Genomic DNA, 18771 nt, shown 5'->3' with positions numbered 1-18771 from the left:
AGTTAAACTTCACAAGTAAAGACAGATGATATTTGGCCATCAAACAGCCCAGTGTATTTTTACTTTTTTTGGGGGGGTGGGGGGAAGAGCGAGAGAGAGAGAGAGAGAGAGAGAGAGAGAGAGCACTTAGGTATACAAGAGTGAACAGCGGGGCAGAGAGAAAGGGAGAATCTTATTTTTAATTTTATTTAAATCCAAGTTAGTTAACATATGGTGTAATAATGATTTTAGGAGTGGAACTTAGTGATGCTTCACTTACATATAACACCCAGTGCTCATCCTAACAAGTGCCCTCCTTAATGCCCATCACCCATTTGGTCTATCCCCCCACTCACCACCTCTCCAGCAACCCTCAGTTTGTTCTCTGTATTTAAGAGTCTCTTATGGTTTGCCTCCCTCTCTGTTTTTATGTTATTTTTCCTTCCCCTCCCCTATGTTCATCTGTTTTATTTCTTAAATTCCACAAATGAATGAAATCATGATATTTATCTTTCTCACTGACTTATTTCACTGAGCATAATACCCTCTAGTTCCATCCACATTGTTGCAAATGGCAAGATTTCATTCTTTTTGATCCTCGAGTAATATTCCATTGTATATATATACCACATCTTCTTTATCCATTCATCAGTCGATGGATATTTGGGCTCTTTCCGTACTTTGGCTATTATTGATAGTGCTGCTATAAACACTGGGGTGCACGTGCCCCTTCAAATCAGCATTTTTGTATCTTTTAGATAAATACCTAGTAGTGCAATTGCTGGGTCATAGGATAGTTCTATTTTTAATTTTTTGAGGAACCTCCACACTGTGGGAGAGAGAGAATTTTAAGCAGGTTACATGCCTAGTGCGGAGACTGCCATGGGGCTTAATCTCATGACCCTGAGATCATGATCTGAGCCAAAATCAAGAATTGGATGCCCAACCGACCGAGCCACCCAGGCACCCCCCCTTTTTTTAATTTTAAACTATAGAATTCACTCTTATGCAACATGATAATCCCATCCCTCCAAAAATTATTAGAAAAATCATCCCACATACCAGAAAATTAAATATGAGTGAAATTGCCCATCAATGTGGAACAAGATCCATTCAAGAGGATGCTGTGCAGCCGTTCACAGGCAACAGTCTGGAGGCTGCTGCCCTGCTGGGAAGGGTGCACAGGAGATGGCGCTATCAGAGAAGAGCTGAAGACAGGGGATCTGCAGCCTGGGGGCCAGTCCAGCCTCCACCATTGTCTGATCTGTGCCTCGGTTTCCTCACCGGAGATTCTGTTAGTACCTACTCCCTATGGTTGTTACGCTATTACTGCATTAATATATGCAAAATATAGGCTGGCCTCTACTTATGCTTGAGAAATGTTAGCACCTTTGATGGCGTGTGGATAGGTGCACAGATAGTGAGCACCGGCCTGTGAAACACGTAGGTACAGAATAAGCAGTTGTGATGGGAATGTCTGAAGCTGCCAATGAAACATGCTAAGATGTTGGGAATTGTAGGTATTTTTTCCCTTCTTTTCTAGGCTTCTTATAATATTGTCTTTCTTTTGGGTGGAAAAGGGAAGGAAAACGCTCAGCCATGCCGAGTCCCTTACTTTTGATTGGGCCCTTCACTTCTTTGGAGGAACCTCAGTGATTTTATAATAGCTCTGAGATGTGGCTACAATTTCCTAACTCTGGTTAGTATCTGGGTGGGTGGAAGACTTAAAAGAAGTCATGAGGAAGAGAACAAAAATCTGAGCATGAGACCAAGGGGAAGTGAAAAAAGAAAGGGGCTCACTCTCCTGCTTCGGCCACTTACATCTTCCTGGGAGGAACAAAACAAGAAAAAGAAAAATAAAAGAAAAAATAACCTTCCATATCCATAACAAACAGTGTTATATCCATAACACACAGTGTCAGCAGGACATAGGAAAGAAGGTTCCAGAATATGTTTACCCTAAATTGGGTCTCAAGTTTTTGTTTTTGTTTTTCAAGTGCCTCGCCAAATTTAACAAATGGTAATGACTGCAGATTTGCCTGTCTCTTGGGATAAGGACTTGCCCATTAAAAAAAAAAAATGTTTATTTGCAGGGAGAGAGAGAGAAAGAGAGCAAGGGAGGGGCAGAGAGAGAGAGAGAGAGAGAGAGAGAGAGAGAGAGAGTGTGCAGTGTAGAGCCTGATGCAGGCTCGAACCCCTGAACCGAGAGATCATGACTTGAGCCAAAATCAAGAGTGAGATGCTTAACCAACTGAGCCACCCAGGTGCCCCCAGGGCTTTCCCCATGACGCCCCATACTCAGCATTCTTGGTCAATCACCTGGGTAGGACCGGTGGCTGCATGCCGGTGGGTATGGTGCTTCCATCTAAGCTCCTGTTTCTGCCTGGTTTCCCTGTGCTGTGGGATTCAGGGCAGGATTTGCCCTGTGGGGTCACTGCCCTTCTTACAGGCACTATTGAAGGAAAGTATGCTGGCCCACAATTCACAACACGCTTTCCAAATCCTGAGGATGGAGGGGCCCTTGATAAATGGAAAGGTGGATGGAGGACATTCATGCTCAGTGTCCAGAAAAACAGCTCAGTGCAGCTTGCCTCTGGGAATGAAACAGATCCTGCCTCCAGTGATTTCGGAGTGAACAAGTCAGAAAGAGGAGACTTTAAGAGAAAGAGGCCACTCGGTCAGCATGGGGGACCCACTTGGCTCCACTGTGATAAGGCTTGGGCCAGGAGACTGTGTGCCAAGCCAGACTTCTTCCTCCCATAAAATGGGAATAATAAGACTTCTGAGCAGGTCTGCTGTGAGGACAGATCCCACACTTCAGCATCCAGGGTGCACAGTGAGCGCTGAACAAAGGCCATGTATTCCCCCTCCCTCCTTTATTTTCGAGGTTACATGCTGAGGTTCCCCAGGCCCTGTCACAGAAGCCTGGAGGACTGTGAGAGGCAACACGACTGCGCAAATTACCTTGGGTCTGGTCTCCAGTCGTGAATAGAGTAAGTAAGTATGCAGATCCCCGTACTTCATGAAGGGTAAAATTACCATGGGCTTTGGGATGCCTTGAGAGCTCATTTCTATACATACACCTGAAATTAAAACCAGAGAAGGTTATTACAAAGAGCCCTTGTTACCAGTAACCAGAAAAGCATTGCAGGAGCACTGGCCAAATTGAAACCATGTGCTCTCAAGGTAACAATTAAAGAAGAAAAAAGAACACCCATAACTCACACACTCACTACATAGTAGAATATGGAATACACCCTAGGCCCACTTCTCGGTATTTTTTTCCTTTCAGATTAATGCCAATCTTTTCTTATTTTTTAATTAAAAAAAAATGTTTATTTATTTTTGGGAGAAAGAGAGAGAAAGAGAGAGAAGGGGCAGAGGGAGAGGGAGACACAATCCAAAGCAGGCTCCAGGCTCAGTCAGCACAGAGCCTGTTGCAGGGCTCGAACTCAAAAATCATGAGATCATGACCTGAGCCGAAGTCACAAGTCAGACGCTCAACCAACTGAGCCACCCATGTGCCCTAGATTAGTGCCACCCTGCACGAGAGCTCTCAAAAAATTAATCTGTAACAAGTGTAGCCATCTAGAAAACCACTGAGTTTTTGTTATACTGAGCCTAAGTGAGGGGTTGTAACTGCAGTAGAATTCAAGGGCAAACTAGTTTCATGTAATAGTTAAAAACCTTACCGGGTGAAAAAGACCAGTGCAATCAAATGCTTAAAACTATTAAAAGAATTTCGAGGGGCGCCTGGGTGGCTCAGTTTAGCGGCCAACTTCGGCTCAGGTCATGATCTCTCAGTTCACAAGTTATAACCCTGCGTCGGGCTCTGTGCTGACAGCTCAGAGCCTGGAGCCTGTTTCAGATTCTGTGTTTCCCAATCTCTCTGGCCCTCTCCTGCTCACACTCTGTCTCTCTCTCTCTCTCTCTCTCTCAAAAAAAAAAAAAAAAAAAAAAAATAAAAGAATTTTGACGGCCAATCATGTCTCTAAATTTTCATGGTTAACACAGGAAACACCACTTATCATGAAAAGCTAGAACTAGGGCCTGTCACCTGAAGTCAGGCTTGCAAAGCTCCTGTACATCACAGTGCAATTGTAAAGTGGCGACCGTTCTCAGAGCCTGTGAAAATCACTAGCTGCAAAGCAGTAACAGCAGTTTTTTCAAAATGATGTTGTATCTAAGCATTATTTTTCACATCTCTCTGTAGCTTTGATCATAATAAAACTTTGAAAGTTCCCCCAACTATTGAGCACTTATCAAATCACGGGACAGAAAAAAAAAGTCAGATATACAATTGTTTCTAGGTTGTTCTTCTGTCTTGGAATAGTGGCACTTACACAGCAACCACTTGATATGATAGCTACAGGGCCACAAAACCAAATTCTATTAAATCATGACCCAGAAAACGGTCAGCACAGATTCTAGGAAATCGGTACTTGAAAATGTTAATAAGTTGTTTCTCAAAGATGATCTATGGAATGTGTCCACTTTGACTGCTTTACCCCACTGGTATTTGTTTGTTTGTTTTTTTAATTTTTTTTTTAACGTTTATTTATTTTTGAGACAGAGAGAGACAGAGCATGAACAGGGGAGGGGCAGAGAGAGAGGGAGACACAGAATCCGAAACAGGCTCCAGGCTCTGAGCTGTCAGCACAGAGCCCGACGCGGGGCTTGAACTCATGGACCGTGAGATCATGACCTGAGCTGAAGCCGGATGCCTAACCGACTGAGCCACCCAGGCGCCCCTACCCCACTGGTATTTGATTCACGGATAACCTTAAGTCACTAACACTGTAATTTAACATAAGCTTTGGTCTTGCCTTTGAGTAACTGGGGGGCCTCATTTTAATCCACAGTCAACTAGAACTCTGTGGACACTAAATGTTCCCGAGCCCTTGGGGTGTCTAGGAAATGCAGGCCCATTTTTACCATCAGCCTCAGAAAGTATAACTGTAAGATGTCTTTGGGGCGAAAAACACGATGTTATAAATTACTGTGGAGTTACACAAGATGATAAACTTATCTGCCCCAGAGATTTCTCCTGTGGTGTGGAGTGGATTAGCCAAGCCCCACTGGCTCCCCAATCCCGCATTTCTCGGAGGTACCTAGGAGTCGGATGACGTTTGGGTGGTTGAAGTCTTTCATGCACGCTGCCTCGCTGAGAAACTCCTCAATCTCTCGCTGAGAAAAGTTGTCCACTAAAAGAGAAGACAGAAAAACGTGAGGCACTGATGATTTACTCAGTGAAGGGGAAGGAGGTGATAGCAATTTTGTCTTCTAAAAGTAAAATCAGGAAAAGGCAAAACCACAGCAATCATAAACAGATGAGTGGTTATCAGGGACGGGTGGGTGGGGAGGGATGAAGGGGTTGCACGCAGGAAATTTTAGGGCAGGGGGACTTCCGTATGATACTGTGATGGTGCACATATGACACTGTATTTGTCAGAACCCACGGAATGTTCAAGAGCAGGTGAATGCTAATGTAACCCCTGGGCTTCAGGTAATAACGTCTTATATGGGTACATCAGTTGTAAAAAAAAAAAAAATGCACTGATGCAAGATGTAATGGATACGGGAGACTGGGAAGGGAGAGGGAGTCATATGGGAATTCTCTGTATTTTCTGCCCAATTTTTCTATAAACCTACAACTGCTCTAAAAATTAAAGTATACTAGTTTAAAAAATGAAAGTCAAATGCATCATCTGTTGCAATGATTTTTAACTGAAAAAAAGAGAAAGAACTCACATCTCTGTCTCTCTCTTGCAAGACTGGTTGCTCAATCATGCCTTGTGAACTGGATATACTTTCCTAACTTTCACATGGTACCATTTTGGGATTAAACCAACTTGTGAGAGACATCTAGAATTCTATATTATGCTAAGTGAAACAAACCAGTCACAGGAGGATAAGGACAGTGTGATCCCACTCTCATGAGGGACTCAGGGTAGTCAAACTTAGAGACAGAAAGGATGGTGGTAGCCAGGGGCAAGGAGGGGCAGGGGAGATGGGAAGTTGTTTAATGTGTAGGGAGTTTCTGTTTTGCAAGATGAAAACAGTTCTGGAGATGGATCGTGGGGATGGCTGCACAACAATGTGAATGTACTTAATGCCACTGAGCTGTACTCTTAAAAATGGTTAGGATGGGGGGCGCCTGGGTGGCTCAGTTGGTTCAGCATCCAGCTTTGGCTCAGGTCATGATCTAGAACTTCATGAGTCGAGCCCCACATCGGGCTCTGAGCTGTCAATGCAGAGCTTGCTTTGGATCTTCTGTCTCCCTCTCTCTGCCCCTCCCCCACTTGTCTACTTGTGCACTCTCTCTCTCAAAAATAAAAAAAAATTTTTTTTTAACATTTATTTATTTTTGAGACAGAGAGAGACCGAGCATGAACGGGGGAGGGGCAGAGAGAGAGGGAGACACAGAATCGGAAGCAGGCTCCAGGCTCTGAGCCATCAGCCCAGAGCCTGACGCGGGGCTCGAACTCACGGACCGTGAGATCGTGACCTGAGCCGAAGTCGGACGCTCAACCGACTGAGCCACCCAGGCGCCCCACTCTCTCTCTCAAAAATAAATAAACATGAAAAAAAAACATTTTATGTTGTATTTTGCCACAATTAAAAACAATTAAAATCAAAGCCGGGCATGCCTTAGGGAATTTGCTTTAATAGGGTATAAGTTTTGACTGAAATCCCAGATGAGAGCCATCTAGCATAGTGTCTGTACATTCTCTGGGCTTTGTATACATTAATTTTCCGGAGTTCCGGAAGATGGCGGCGTAGGAGGACGCTGGGCTCACCGCGCGTCCTGCTGATCACTTAGATTCCACCTACACCTGCCTAAAGAACCCAGAAAACCACCAGAGGATTAGCAGAACGGAGTCTCCGGAGCCAAGCGCAGACGAGAGGCCCACGGAAGAGGATAGGAAGGGCGGCGAGGCGGTGCACGCTCCACGGACTGGCGGGAGGGAGCCTGGGCGGAGGGGCGGCTCGCCGGCCAAGCAGAGCCCCCGAGTCTGGCTGGCAAAAGCGGAGGGGCCGGACGGACTGTGTTCCGACAGCAAGCGCGACTTAGCGTCTGGGAGGTCATAAGTTAACAGCTCTGCTCAGAAAGCGGGAAGGCTGGAGGACAAAGGGAGGGAGAGCTGCTGAGCCCCCGGACGGCAGAGCTCAGCTTGGCGGGGAACAAAGGTGCTCACCAGTGCCATCTCCCCCGCCCATCCCCCAGCCAAAATCCCAAAGGGAACCAGTTCCTGCCAGGGAACTTGCTCGCTCCGCGCAAACACCCAACTCTGTGCTTCTGCGGAGCCAAACCTCCGGCAACGGATCTGACTCCCTCCCGCTGCCACAGGGCCCCTCCTGAAGTGGATCACCTAAGGAGAAGCGAGCTAAGCCTGCCCCTCCTGCCCCCGCGCACCTTGCCTACCCACCCCAGCTAATACGCCAGATCCCCAGCACCACAAGCCTGGCAGTGTGCAAGTAGCCCAGACGGGCCACGCCACCCTACAGTGAATCCCGCCCCTAGGAGAGGGGAAGAGAAGGCACACACCAGTCTGACTGTGGCCCCAGCGGTGGGCTGGGGGCAGACATCAGGTCGGACTGCGGCCCTGCCCACCAACTCCAGTTATACACCACAGCACGGGGGAAGTGCCCTGCGGGTCCTCACCACTCCAGGGACTATCCAAAATGACCAAACGGAAGAATTCCCCTCAGAAGAATCTCCAGGAAATAACAACAGCTAATGAACTGATCAAAAAGGATTTAAATAATATATAACAGAAAGTGAATTTAGAATAATAGTCATAAAATTAATCGCTGGGCTTGAAAACAGTGTACAGGACAGCAGAGAATCTCTTGCCACAGAGATCAAGGGACTAAGGAACAGTCACGAGGAGCTGAAGAGCGCTTTAAACGAAATGCAAAACAAAATGGAAACGACGACAGCTCGGATTGAAGAGGCAGAGGAAAGAATAGGTGAACTAGAAGATAAAGTTATGGAAAAAGAGGAAGCTGAGAGAAAGAGAGATAAAAAATCCAGGAGTATAAGGGAAAAATTAGAGAACTAAGTGATACACTAAAAAGAAATAATATACGCATAATTGGTATCCCAGAGGAGGAAGAGAGAGGGAAAGGTGCTGAAGGGGTACTTGAAGAAATTATAGCTGAGAACTTCCCTGAACTGGGGAAGGAAAAAGGCATTGAAATCCAAGAGGCACAGAGAACTCCCTTCAGACGTAACTTGAATCGATCTTCTGCACGACATATCATAGTGAAACTGGCAAAATACAAGGATAAAGAGAAAATTCTGAAAGCAGCAAGGGATAAACGTGCCCTCACATATAAAGGGAGACCTATAAGACTCGTGACTGATCTCTCCTTTGAAACTTGGCAGGCCAGAAAGGCTTGGCACGATATCTTCAGTGTGCTAAACAGAAAAAATATGCAGCCGAGAATCCTTTATCCAGCAAGTCTGTCATTTAGAATAGAAGGAGAGATAAAGGTCCTCCCAAACAAACAAAAACTGAAGGAATTTGTCACCATGAAACCAGCCCTACAAGAGATCCTAAGGGGGATCCTGTGAGACAAAGTACCAGAGACATCGCTACAAGCATAAAACATACAGACATCACAATGACTCTAAACCCGTATCTTTCTATAATAACACTGAATGTAAATGGATTAAATGTGCCAACCAAAAGACATAGGGTATCAGAATGGATAAAAAAACAAGACCCATCTATTTGCTGTCTACAAGAGACTCATTTTAGACCTGAGGACACCTTTAGATTGAGAGTGAGGGGATGGAGAACTATTTATCATGCTACTGGAAGCCAAAAGAAAGCTGGAGTAGCCATACTTATATCAGACAAACTAGACTTTAAATTAAAGGCTGTAACAAGAGATGAAGAAGGGCATTATATAATAATTACAGGGTCTATCCATCAGGAAGAGCTAACAATTATAAATGTCTATGCGCCAAATACCGGAGCCCCCAGATATGTATACATTAATTTTCCTATTAAAGCAAATTTAAGAAAAAAAAATATATAGATCTGCAAAATGTCTGCCACCTTTGCTCTCACTTAATACCTTTGCTCAGACAATGAGGCGGGTAGAACTTTGAAAGGGTAGGGTCTGCCTTCAAACTCCTCCCCCAAGGGGGCAAGATCAGAGGCAAAGACAGATGAGCCTGGGATGCAGAGGCCAGAGACTAGCCTTTCGATTTTTGAAAATTAGCACAGATGTAATTCATATGCAAGTTATTCTCTCTTTTTAATGTTTATTTATTTTTGAGAGAGAGAGACAGAGTGCGAGCAGGGGAGTGTCAGAGAGAGACAGAGAGAGACAGAGAATCAGTGCAGGTTCCAGGCTCTGAGCTGTCAGCACAGAGCCTGAAGCAGGGCTCAAACTCAGGAATCGTGAGAGCATAACCTGAACCAAAATTGGATTCTTAACTGACTGAGCCACCCGGCTGCCCCGCAATTTATTCTAATTAAGTCAAAGAAGAGCATAGCCAAGGCCAGAGAGAAGAGAGCCCAGGCCTAGCTCCTTTTACAAGGTCCCCTAAACCTTCCACATAGTAAATGCGGACAATGGAAAGGAGCCTTCACAGGGACCCTTGTGAGGTTCAAATAAAATAATGCAAGAGGCAGGAATGGTCCTGAATGTGGCTGGCACCCAGATTTGACTATGTACTGGGTTTAGCTCCACTGAATACTCTAACTTCACGCTGTCTTGGTTTCCAGGGGATGATACCTTTTTTTTTTTTTTTAATGTTTATTTATTTATTTTGAGAACGAGAGAGCGAACGAGTAAGGGAGGTGCAGAGAGAGAGAAAAGAGAGAATCTCAAACAGGCTCCATGCTGTCAGCACTGAGCCCGACACAGGGCTGGAACCCATGAACCATGAGATCGTGACCTGAGCCGAAACCCAGAGTCGGATGCCACTGACCCATGCAGGCACCCCCAGGGGATAATCCTTGAACCTGCTTCCGAGTTGCACTGATTTCCTCTTCCTGTCTTCCTTATGAAATTCAAGAGTGACTGCAGTGTCCTTTGGCACACAGTATTACATAAGTATTGGTCATTATTAGAGACATAAAAAGCTTCAGAGAGCAGAAAACAACAGCCCATGTGACTTGTAGGTTATTAGGGTTCCTTTTCATCACTGACTTAAAACTTCAGTCTCTGGTTCTGGTTAAAAAGTCTCAATACATGCTTATAAGTTAACTTATGTTTTAATTCCCAGTAAAAGTGAATTTAAATTTTAGGAAGAAACCAATTTTACTCCTTGATCAAAAACAATATTGAATATATACAAGGGTAAATGAGAAAGCAATGCTGAAAACATTAACAAACGAAGCATCAAATCATCTCTCTCCATATGAATCATGAAAACAACTGTAGATAAAATGCCAGACAATCACGGTCTATTTTATGGATGCCCAGCTGACACGTGAAGAATAAAACTTAAACCACAATCCTGTGTCCCCCAGGCCCTGGAAATGCACTTCCTGGAGAAGGGCAGGAGGGCACATGCTATCATGCTCTGCCACTGCAGCCTGGTCAGTGCTTGGTGATAGAAAAGATCCAGCACAATCTTCCCCTTTTTAAGCTATCTGACTTCAACAAGTCGCCATGTCTCTGAGCCTAGTTTCCTTAATCTAGACAGTCATTTGCACAGATTCAGGAGTGCCCTAGTCAGCATCTGTCTTTACTTTTGTCAACGTTGTAATTCATTCTCCTCCACACTGCCACCAGAGTGAACTTTCTAGAATGAAATCTGCTTTTGTTCCTCATTTGCTTAAGACTCTTACTAGTGGCTCTGCAACTTGTGGGATAAAAGCAGATTCCTTGTGATGACTTATGAGGCCCTTTCTGACCCAGCTGCAAACTCTCTTCTCAGCTTGCTTAGAAGTTCCAGCCTGTGATCACGGCTCACTGCTCTTCATATGCCTTTGACCAACGAATATGTCTCCTCTCTCTGGGAAATGTACCTTCCAGGCAGCCCGCAACTTCCTGAGGAATATGCAAGCATCCTCAAGTGAGGAAGTGACCCCACCAAGCTGGCCAGATCAGCCAGACCAACTCCTGGGTTCAGAGGCTGCCGCCAGATCAGCTCTGTCTCGGGAATTCATATTTTACTTTGGAGACATTCATTCTACTAGGTGAGAGAGAGGGGAGAGGGAGAGACCGTTTGAGACAGACAGAAAGAGACAGAGAGGGAGGTATGGTAAAAATTACAAATGTAACTACCTTGAGGGTAAGGAATGTATAATGCACTTATAAGGACCTCATTACATTCTGGGTGGTCTTCTGACCCATCAGTGACCGAGATCACAACACATGAACTCCATCACTGGCCGTGCAGAGCACCAGATTACTGAAGCAACTACCCAGCTCCAGGGGGATGGGTTTAATGCATGATAACTCACATTTCATGGTCTTCACTGCCACTTTCTGAGAGGTCCCATCTTGCTGCTTAAGATTTCCTTCCATCACAGACCCAAACTCTCCTGTAAAGAAGAACAACATCTCCATAGAGTTTGCAAAATCTCCCCTGACCATAAAAATGCTACAGTTCCTGGGCTGCTGTTTTTAGGTGGCCTGAGAGTGACCCACATGCGGCAGCCGGGCAGAGCCTGCCGGGGCCACCCACGCTCACAAACCAGGGACGCAGGCCATGCACTAGCCTCCTGTTTGTCACAAGCTTGGTTGGCTCAGGCTCGGCTCAGCTCATCATTTTATTAAGCATTAGAACTGATCCAAGAAACTTACAGAACAACACGGGAAATGTTACTGAAATGTATAAAGTAGAAATTCTTCATACCATTATCATTCATCCTAACATCAATTTGACAAAACCTATACGCGTTTTCACTTTTGTTCTTATGGAACTAATTAGGAGGGTGCCCCAAACAGTAAACCTTAGAACCAGAGGTATTTAAAGCATATAGGAAACCGAACAAATAATTGCTTTTCAAATGAAGGAAGGGAACTAATATTTTTCAAGGGATTATGGTACGTGTAAGACACCATAGAGGCCCTTTCCATATGCGAAATCTGAGTGGCAAAAACCACCATTTACTTTTTCATTGTAATAAATTATAAAACAGAACTACTTGTATTGTAACTGGAAGTCACAAAATGGTATTTTACATAATAAATACACATTAAAAAAATTTTTTTTAACGTTTATTCATTTTTGAGACAGAGAGACAGAGCATGAATGGGGGAAGGTCAGAGAGAGAGGGAGACACAGAATCCGAAACAGGCTCCAGGCTCTGAGCTGTCAGCACAGAGCCCGACACGGGGCTCGAACTCACAGACCGCGAGATCATGACCTGAGCCAAAGTCGGATGCCCAACTGACTGAGCCACCCAGGCGCCCCAATAAATACACATTTAAAACATTACTGTAAACTGCTTCCTTTCTAACCTCACATTTTATTTCATTTTTTAACATAATTTATTGTCACACGGGCTTCCATCCAACACCCAGTGCTCATCCCAGTACGTGCCCTCCTCAGCACTCATCACCCACTCTCCCCTCTCCCCCACCCCCATCAACCCTCAGTTTGTTCTCTGTATCTAAGAGTCTGTTATGCTAACCTCACATTTTAAAAGAAATGAACTGCTTACCTTCACCCAGGATTTTCCCAAGAATTAATAGATTCCTGTCAATCACGACATCTTCTAGTTTATTCTGCAGTTCCTCGCTGACTCCCAAGCTGCGCACTGTAAGGGAGTGACGAAGTACGTGTAAGAGTTGTCAGTCTGCTCCCTTTCGCTCGAACAGAATTGAAATGATACAGATGGTCTTATCAAAGAGCTAAACGTTTTCTTCCTTTTGTACCCATGGCTCTTCCCGTACAATGTCGGTAAATAAAACATCACACGGTGATGCTACTATGATTTACGTGAGTAAAATGAATCCTTCAGGGCAAGATTAATTCTGAAGGCTTATAAAAATCAGAACCATATTTCTCTTCCCATGGTGCAGCAGCCAGCAGATTCACGTGGCGGGTGGGGGTTGCCCTTGATTTAAAGGAGTAAGGAAGAGAGTCGCTAGGAACTTTCTTGCTTGCTAGTGGAGTACTTACTATTTTATCACTAACTATAGGATACCAAACAGCTATTGGGTTCCCTCCCCTGTCCTAGACCAGGGAAGGAAGTGCAGAAACCGCAGGAAACACTAAGAGAACAGGCTCCCTCCTATTCTGCCTATGGCATCTGGAACCTCATTAATATGACATAGAACGTGCTAAATTGAGTACGTGGGGGCAAGTGGAGAAGATCTTCTATAACAAGGTGTCAGCATGCAGCATTGACCATAAGCATTATCAATAAGAGGAATTAACCAATTCAATAACATTTTGGCAAATGATGCAGTTTGTGCCATAGTTATGATGAGCAAGCCTTTGAAAGAAAAAAAAATGTGGATAATTAGAAAAGATACATTAGCTCTTAAAGAAAAAAAATTTTGTTTTTACCCAGATGGTCCTCTAATAAAGGAAAGAACGGGTCTAAATGGAGAATTTTTTTTAATGCAAGAACAGATCTCTAAAGGTCAAAACTTGTAGATCAGAAACGTAAAGAAATCAGTAACATTGTACCTTGAGTGAGTTTTTGTTTCTTGGCACCCTGCATTCTATCATTCTTATATCTGTTTTGGTGCTCTTGTTTTGGCAAACATCCTGAAGCTTGAACTTGGTATTTGCACGTACTTTGTACATGGTTTCTGAATTCTTCAAGAACACAGCCATCTGTGTATTCTCGCTCTTCAAACTGGAAGGCTCCACTCCGAATCAGCAAAACTCAAACCATAATTGTTGTCAAGTATGTTGGCAAATTGTTCTCTGAGCCCATTGCCACAAAAAAGCAGGAAATAAGCTCAGAGATTATGTCAATTGCTTTGCTGTTTTTCTTTAAATCCCTGACCTCTAACCACATCTCCTCCTATCACTGTGGTGAGTTCCTTCTTCCTTCCGCATTTCTTGGTGTTAGGAGTCTTTAACACAGGCCGCTTTACCTCAGGTCCACTTCCAGATTTCCAGTACACGAGCCAGCAGGAAAGCACTTGGCAATGTCTCACTATCTATCTGCTTGCCGGTTTCTGAAGACATTTTGCATGTTAAAAATAACTCCTTTGACTCCTTTGCCTTTTGTTAGAAATCTATCAATTAATCTGCTGTTCTCTCTTTGCTCTAACTACTTTAGGGAAGATGAAAATTAACTTACAGGTGAGTTCAACGGCTCGCCGACAGAAGGACTTCTTTGCTATATAATTGACGACTAACTCCGAATCCTCCTCTGTGAAGGCGTTCCTGGGCGAATAAAAATAAAGACATCTCCCGCTATTAGGAAAGGGCTGCTGGGGCAGATGCTGATTCCACAAGGATGTAACCAAGCTGTTGCTTGTTGAAAGGCCTCTTTGACTGCAAAGACCCCTCCCACCGGGAGAAATGGACTTCTTTCCTTAGCTCTGTTTTAGGCTTACTTGGCAATACACCACTGAGAACAGAACACATGGGGCTCCCGGGTGGCTCAGCTGGTTGAGCATCTGCCTCTCGGTTTCCGCTTAGGGCATGATCTCCTGATTCGTGAGTTCATGCCTCACATGGAGCCTGCTTGAGATTCTCTCTCTCTCTCTCTCTCTCTCTCTCTGCCTTTCCGTCTCAAAAATAACCATTTAAAAAAACAAAGAGATTGGGGCGCCTGGGTGGCGCAGTCGGTTAAGCGTCCGACTTCAGCCAGGTCACGATCTCGCGGTCCGTGAGTTCGAGCCCCGCGTCAGGCTCTGGGCCGACGGCTCGGAGCCTGGAGCCTGTTTCGATTCTGTGTCTCCCTCTCTCTCTGCCCCTCCCCCGTTCATGCTCTGTCTCTCTCTCTGTCCCAAAAATAAATAAAAAACGTTGAAAAAAAAAATTAAAAAAAAAAAAATAAGAAAAAATAAAAAAAATAAAAAAACAAAGAGAGAGAGAACACAAAACAACTGAGAAGCTCCCAATGGCCAAAGCTGTAACAACCTGGGCAAGCAAATAAAGTAGTACTGGATTCTAATCCAAAGTATAAAGTGAATGAGTCCATACTGATATGTGTATGACTGAATAGTTAAATGAGGTGAAGAGACAAATCTATGCAGAAGAATTCCAAATATTTTATGCAGACACTCTGCCCTCAAGGGTGTAGGAAGCATAACCCCTCACCTGTGTGGGCTCCGCTTGTTGACTTGTTTCCAAAAAGGAAAGGGAGAAAAATAACTGTGTCACATCCAAGTGACAAAATTAATGCTAGAACCCAGGTGTCCCATCTTCCAGTCCAGTGCCTTCCCCTCTGTATGCCAGGCCACTACCACCACAGGGCCTTTGCATGTACTGTGCCTTCTGGCTGCAATGCTCTTCCTTTTGTCTTTCACCTAATTAATACCTGCTCTTTCTTCAGATTTTAGCTCAGGTATCACCTCTGCAGGGAGGCCTTTTCCGACTTTCCTAATGCAGTCAAATTCTCCTGTTATACACTCTTACATGTCCCTTTATACAGGATTCACACAGTTGCCATTTTATTTATTTTATTTTATTTTTTTTAATTTTTTTTCAACGTTTTTATTTATTTTTGAGACAGAGAGAGACAGAGCATGAACAGGGAAGGGGCAGAGAGAGAGGGAGACACAGAATCGGAAACAGGCTCCAGGCTCTGAGCCATCAGCCCAGAGCCTGAGGCGGGGCTCGAACTCAGGGACCGCGAGATCGTGACCTGAGCTGAAGTCGGCCACTTAACCGACTAAGCCACCCAGGCGCCCCACACAGTTGCCATTTTATACTTATGTGTAATCACTTGTGTGATTATTGCTTGATTCTCCATGAACTGTGAGCACCCCTGAGGGCAAGTAATACCTGCTTTTGTTCAGCGTTGTACCCCAGGCTATCACCTAGAAGGTTCTCAGTACATATTGTTGTGCTACTCTTACAACTTCTGCAGAGCCTACAAACCACATCTAGACTCTGGGATGCATTTCGGTCAAGCATATGTTCAGGATTTGGGTCAGATTTTGTCATTTCTTCAAAATAGGCATTCTTAGAATTTACATACTGATATATAATAATTATAAGGATAGAGTTAGTAAGTACTGTAGGTACCCAACCCTTAGGACTAGGATGGACACAAAAAATGGGCAGGGTAGCCTCTGCTCTCAAGCTTCTTCTCCATGACAGTGAAAAGTTTTGGAGTGGAGTGGAATGTTCCAGTAGCATTCCTAAGACTCAGCAATGAATAAAGGTTGCTCAGCTCCTGCCAAAACGCAGTCATTCACCTTCCATCGCTCTGTCCTATTCCAGGCTGTCAACAACCCGCATCTTACAAAGTACTTCCTCTACCCCATGAGTGATAAACTGGGTTTCACAGAAACCCAAACGCGCTGCAGAGTCACTGGAATAGAAAACTGAGTTCCAGAAACAAATTTACACATAGCTTTCTTATCATAAGTTGCCTTAACACGCCTTCCCGTTTTTGTTGATATTTAACTACTATTTGGTTATAAAAGTCAGATGTATAGAAAAATTAGAACAAGATCTTCTTTTACACTTGAATGTGAAAATACAAAGCTTTTCTCTATTAGAAAAAATGTATAAAATACAGTAAAAAAAAAAAAGGAAAACACAGAATCATCCACACTTATACTGTTCAGAATTGCTAATGCTTTGGTGAATTTCCTTCTAGTATTTTTATCTATACATACATTTCATTTTTTTAAATGTTTATTTATTTATTTTTGAGAGAGAGAGAGAGAGAGAGAGGGAGGGAGGGAGGGAGGGAGGGAGGGAGGGAGGGAGAGAGAAAGAGAGACAGCACACAGGGTAGGGGCAGAAAGAGAGGGAGACAGAGAATCCCAAGCAGGCTCCATGCTGTCAGCGCAGAGCCCGATGCAGGACTTGAACTCAGGAACCATGAGATCATGACTTGAGCCGAAATCAAGAGTCAGTCACTTAACTGACTGAGGCGCCCCTCATTTTTTTTTAACAATTAGGATTATTTTTAAGAGTTCTAACAAAAATCCTCACTTTACAGCAACGAAGTTTGAGTACTGAAGGCCTATGGATGCTCTTCTCTGTAAATGAGCCCTTTCAAGGCTGGCTTTCACTGCTGGCTGCCTCTGCAGCATTGGCCTAACTAAGGAAGCTGCCTGTCCCCAGGATGTGCATAAGACGGGGCACCCAGCCAGGTACAATGTGAGGAGCTGGGCCAGCACAAGAGGCATTATTACTTGGCATGAGAAGCACAGGGTAACACGGGGCAGAATAGTTTAAACTGGGAAACTTACCCAAACTTCGTCTCCTGGACTCTTTTTCTGATGACCAGAGAAATATATAAAATTGACCCAATCAAAACAACTCCGCAAAAGCAACCAAGGATGATCAGCACAGGATCTGTGTTGCCAGGTGCTGGGGTTGACGAGGGGGCAAAATCTACCCAACCTAGTAAAATACCAACAGACCCAACTGAAAACATCTCTTTGGGATCCGAAACACATAAGAAACATTAGCTTGTAATAGGGAAGAAGACAGTCAAAAGCTCTAGAACCTAATCCTTTTATATTCTGTGATCTACATACGCAGACGGTCCTCACTCTGATGGTGCAAGCTGAGACCACGCAAAGTGATCTTAACAATCAATGGGTGACGCTTTTCATATCAGTTATGAATGTATAAGGAATTTAAAAAAAAGGTAAAACTAGTGTTTATCTGGTACACTGTAATTCAAAAACATTGAGAAATATTGAGAAATAAAAGATTGTATGTCTTTGTAAAAAACGTCTCAAGAGGAGTTTGAATGGTACTGTCTTCTGGTCACATAACTTATGATAAGGAGAGAATATATTTTCTGTGCTGTGGAGAATTTTCCTCCTCCTCTCTGGGTCTGGATTCATCCCCAACATTTTACCCCCTGTGCTTTCCACGTTGTGAGCTATCTCTGAGAGTTCCTTTATGTGAACTCATTCATTCATTCATTCATTCATTCATTCATTCATTCACCGTTGTTCCGTGGCTGCATAGCGGGTCTACCCAATGGCGGCAATATCTGCCTTCCCGTATCAGCTGTTTCTTCCGTAACTCCACATTCAATTCAAATTTCTCTTCCAACACTATCACTCTTCCTTTCTTTTCTGCACTTCGCCTTTGTTCACCAACTCCCTCTTTCAATTACTTATTTTTATTTATTGATTTATTTTTTAAGTAGGCTTCATGCCCAGCACAGAGCCCAACACAGGGCTTGAACTCACCACCCTGAGATCAAGACCTGAGCTGAGATCGAGAGGTGGATGCTCAACCGACTGAGCCACCCAGATGCCCCTCAATTACTTATTTTTAGGAAGGGTCATGTGGCTGTGTCCCTGGGAGATAAGGAGGCAACGCAGCTATGGGTCTTGCTAGACGCATGTGATCTGAATAATGGAAGTGCATGTCCAACTACCGAGAACTTTGAAACAAGCAACAAGACCCGTCATGGGCATCGATGAACATCTGTTATTTAGGTAGTGGTTTGTGGACCGGACCACTGGCGGCAAAGTTTACACTTCATGCAATTACTCACAGTAACACATGACGGTAACTCAAATTCAGACCATGTCATTGGGGAACTAGTGTTATGTAACCAAACTGTGGCAGCTGAAAAGTATGCATGTTGGGATTGTGCAAAAAAGCAAGGACTGCCAGCATAGCACAGCATTTTAAAATGGTGGAGAGTTTATTATATATAAAGATGAAAGCCCTGTCTTCCCAAACTCTGATTTTTT

At 44.1% G+C, this 18771-nt stretch overlaps 1 protein-coding gene across 3 annotated transcripts in view; it reads right to left on the bottom strand.

The window, feature by feature from the left end:
* MERTK (MER proto-oncogene, tyrosine kinase) overlaps positions 1-18771 on the bottom strand; it is a 152111-nt gene that overhangs the window by 28527 nt on the left and 104813 nt on the right. For all 3 annotated transcript variants that reach the window (XM_058683287.1, XM_058683288.1, XM_058683286.1), the window contains exons 10-15: positions 17299-17452; positions 14220-14305; positions 12621-12716; positions 11415-11495; positions 5091-5183; positions 2944-3062 (exon numbers count right to left, since the gene is read on the bottom strand). In XM_058683287.1, coding sequence (XP_058539270.1) covers positions 2944-3062; positions 5091-5183; positions 11415-11495; positions 12621-12716; positions 14220-14305; positions 17299-17452 — 629 coding nt within the window. The remainder of the gene's footprint in view (positions 1-2943; positions 3063-5090; positions 5184-11414; positions 11496-12620; positions 12717-14219; positions 14306-17298; positions 17453-18771) is intronic.

This window comes from Neofelis nebulosa, chromosome 9, assembly GCF_028018385.1.
Source record: "Neofelis nebulosa isolate mNeoNeb1 chromosome 9, mNeoNeb1.pri, whole genome shotgun sequence".
NCBI classification, from domain to species: Eukaryota; Metazoa; Chordata; class Mammalia; order Carnivora; family Felidae; genus Neofelis; species Neofelis nebulosa.
Note: the sequence above shows the minus strand (reverse complement) of the source record. Positions and strands in the feature narration are given on the sequence as shown.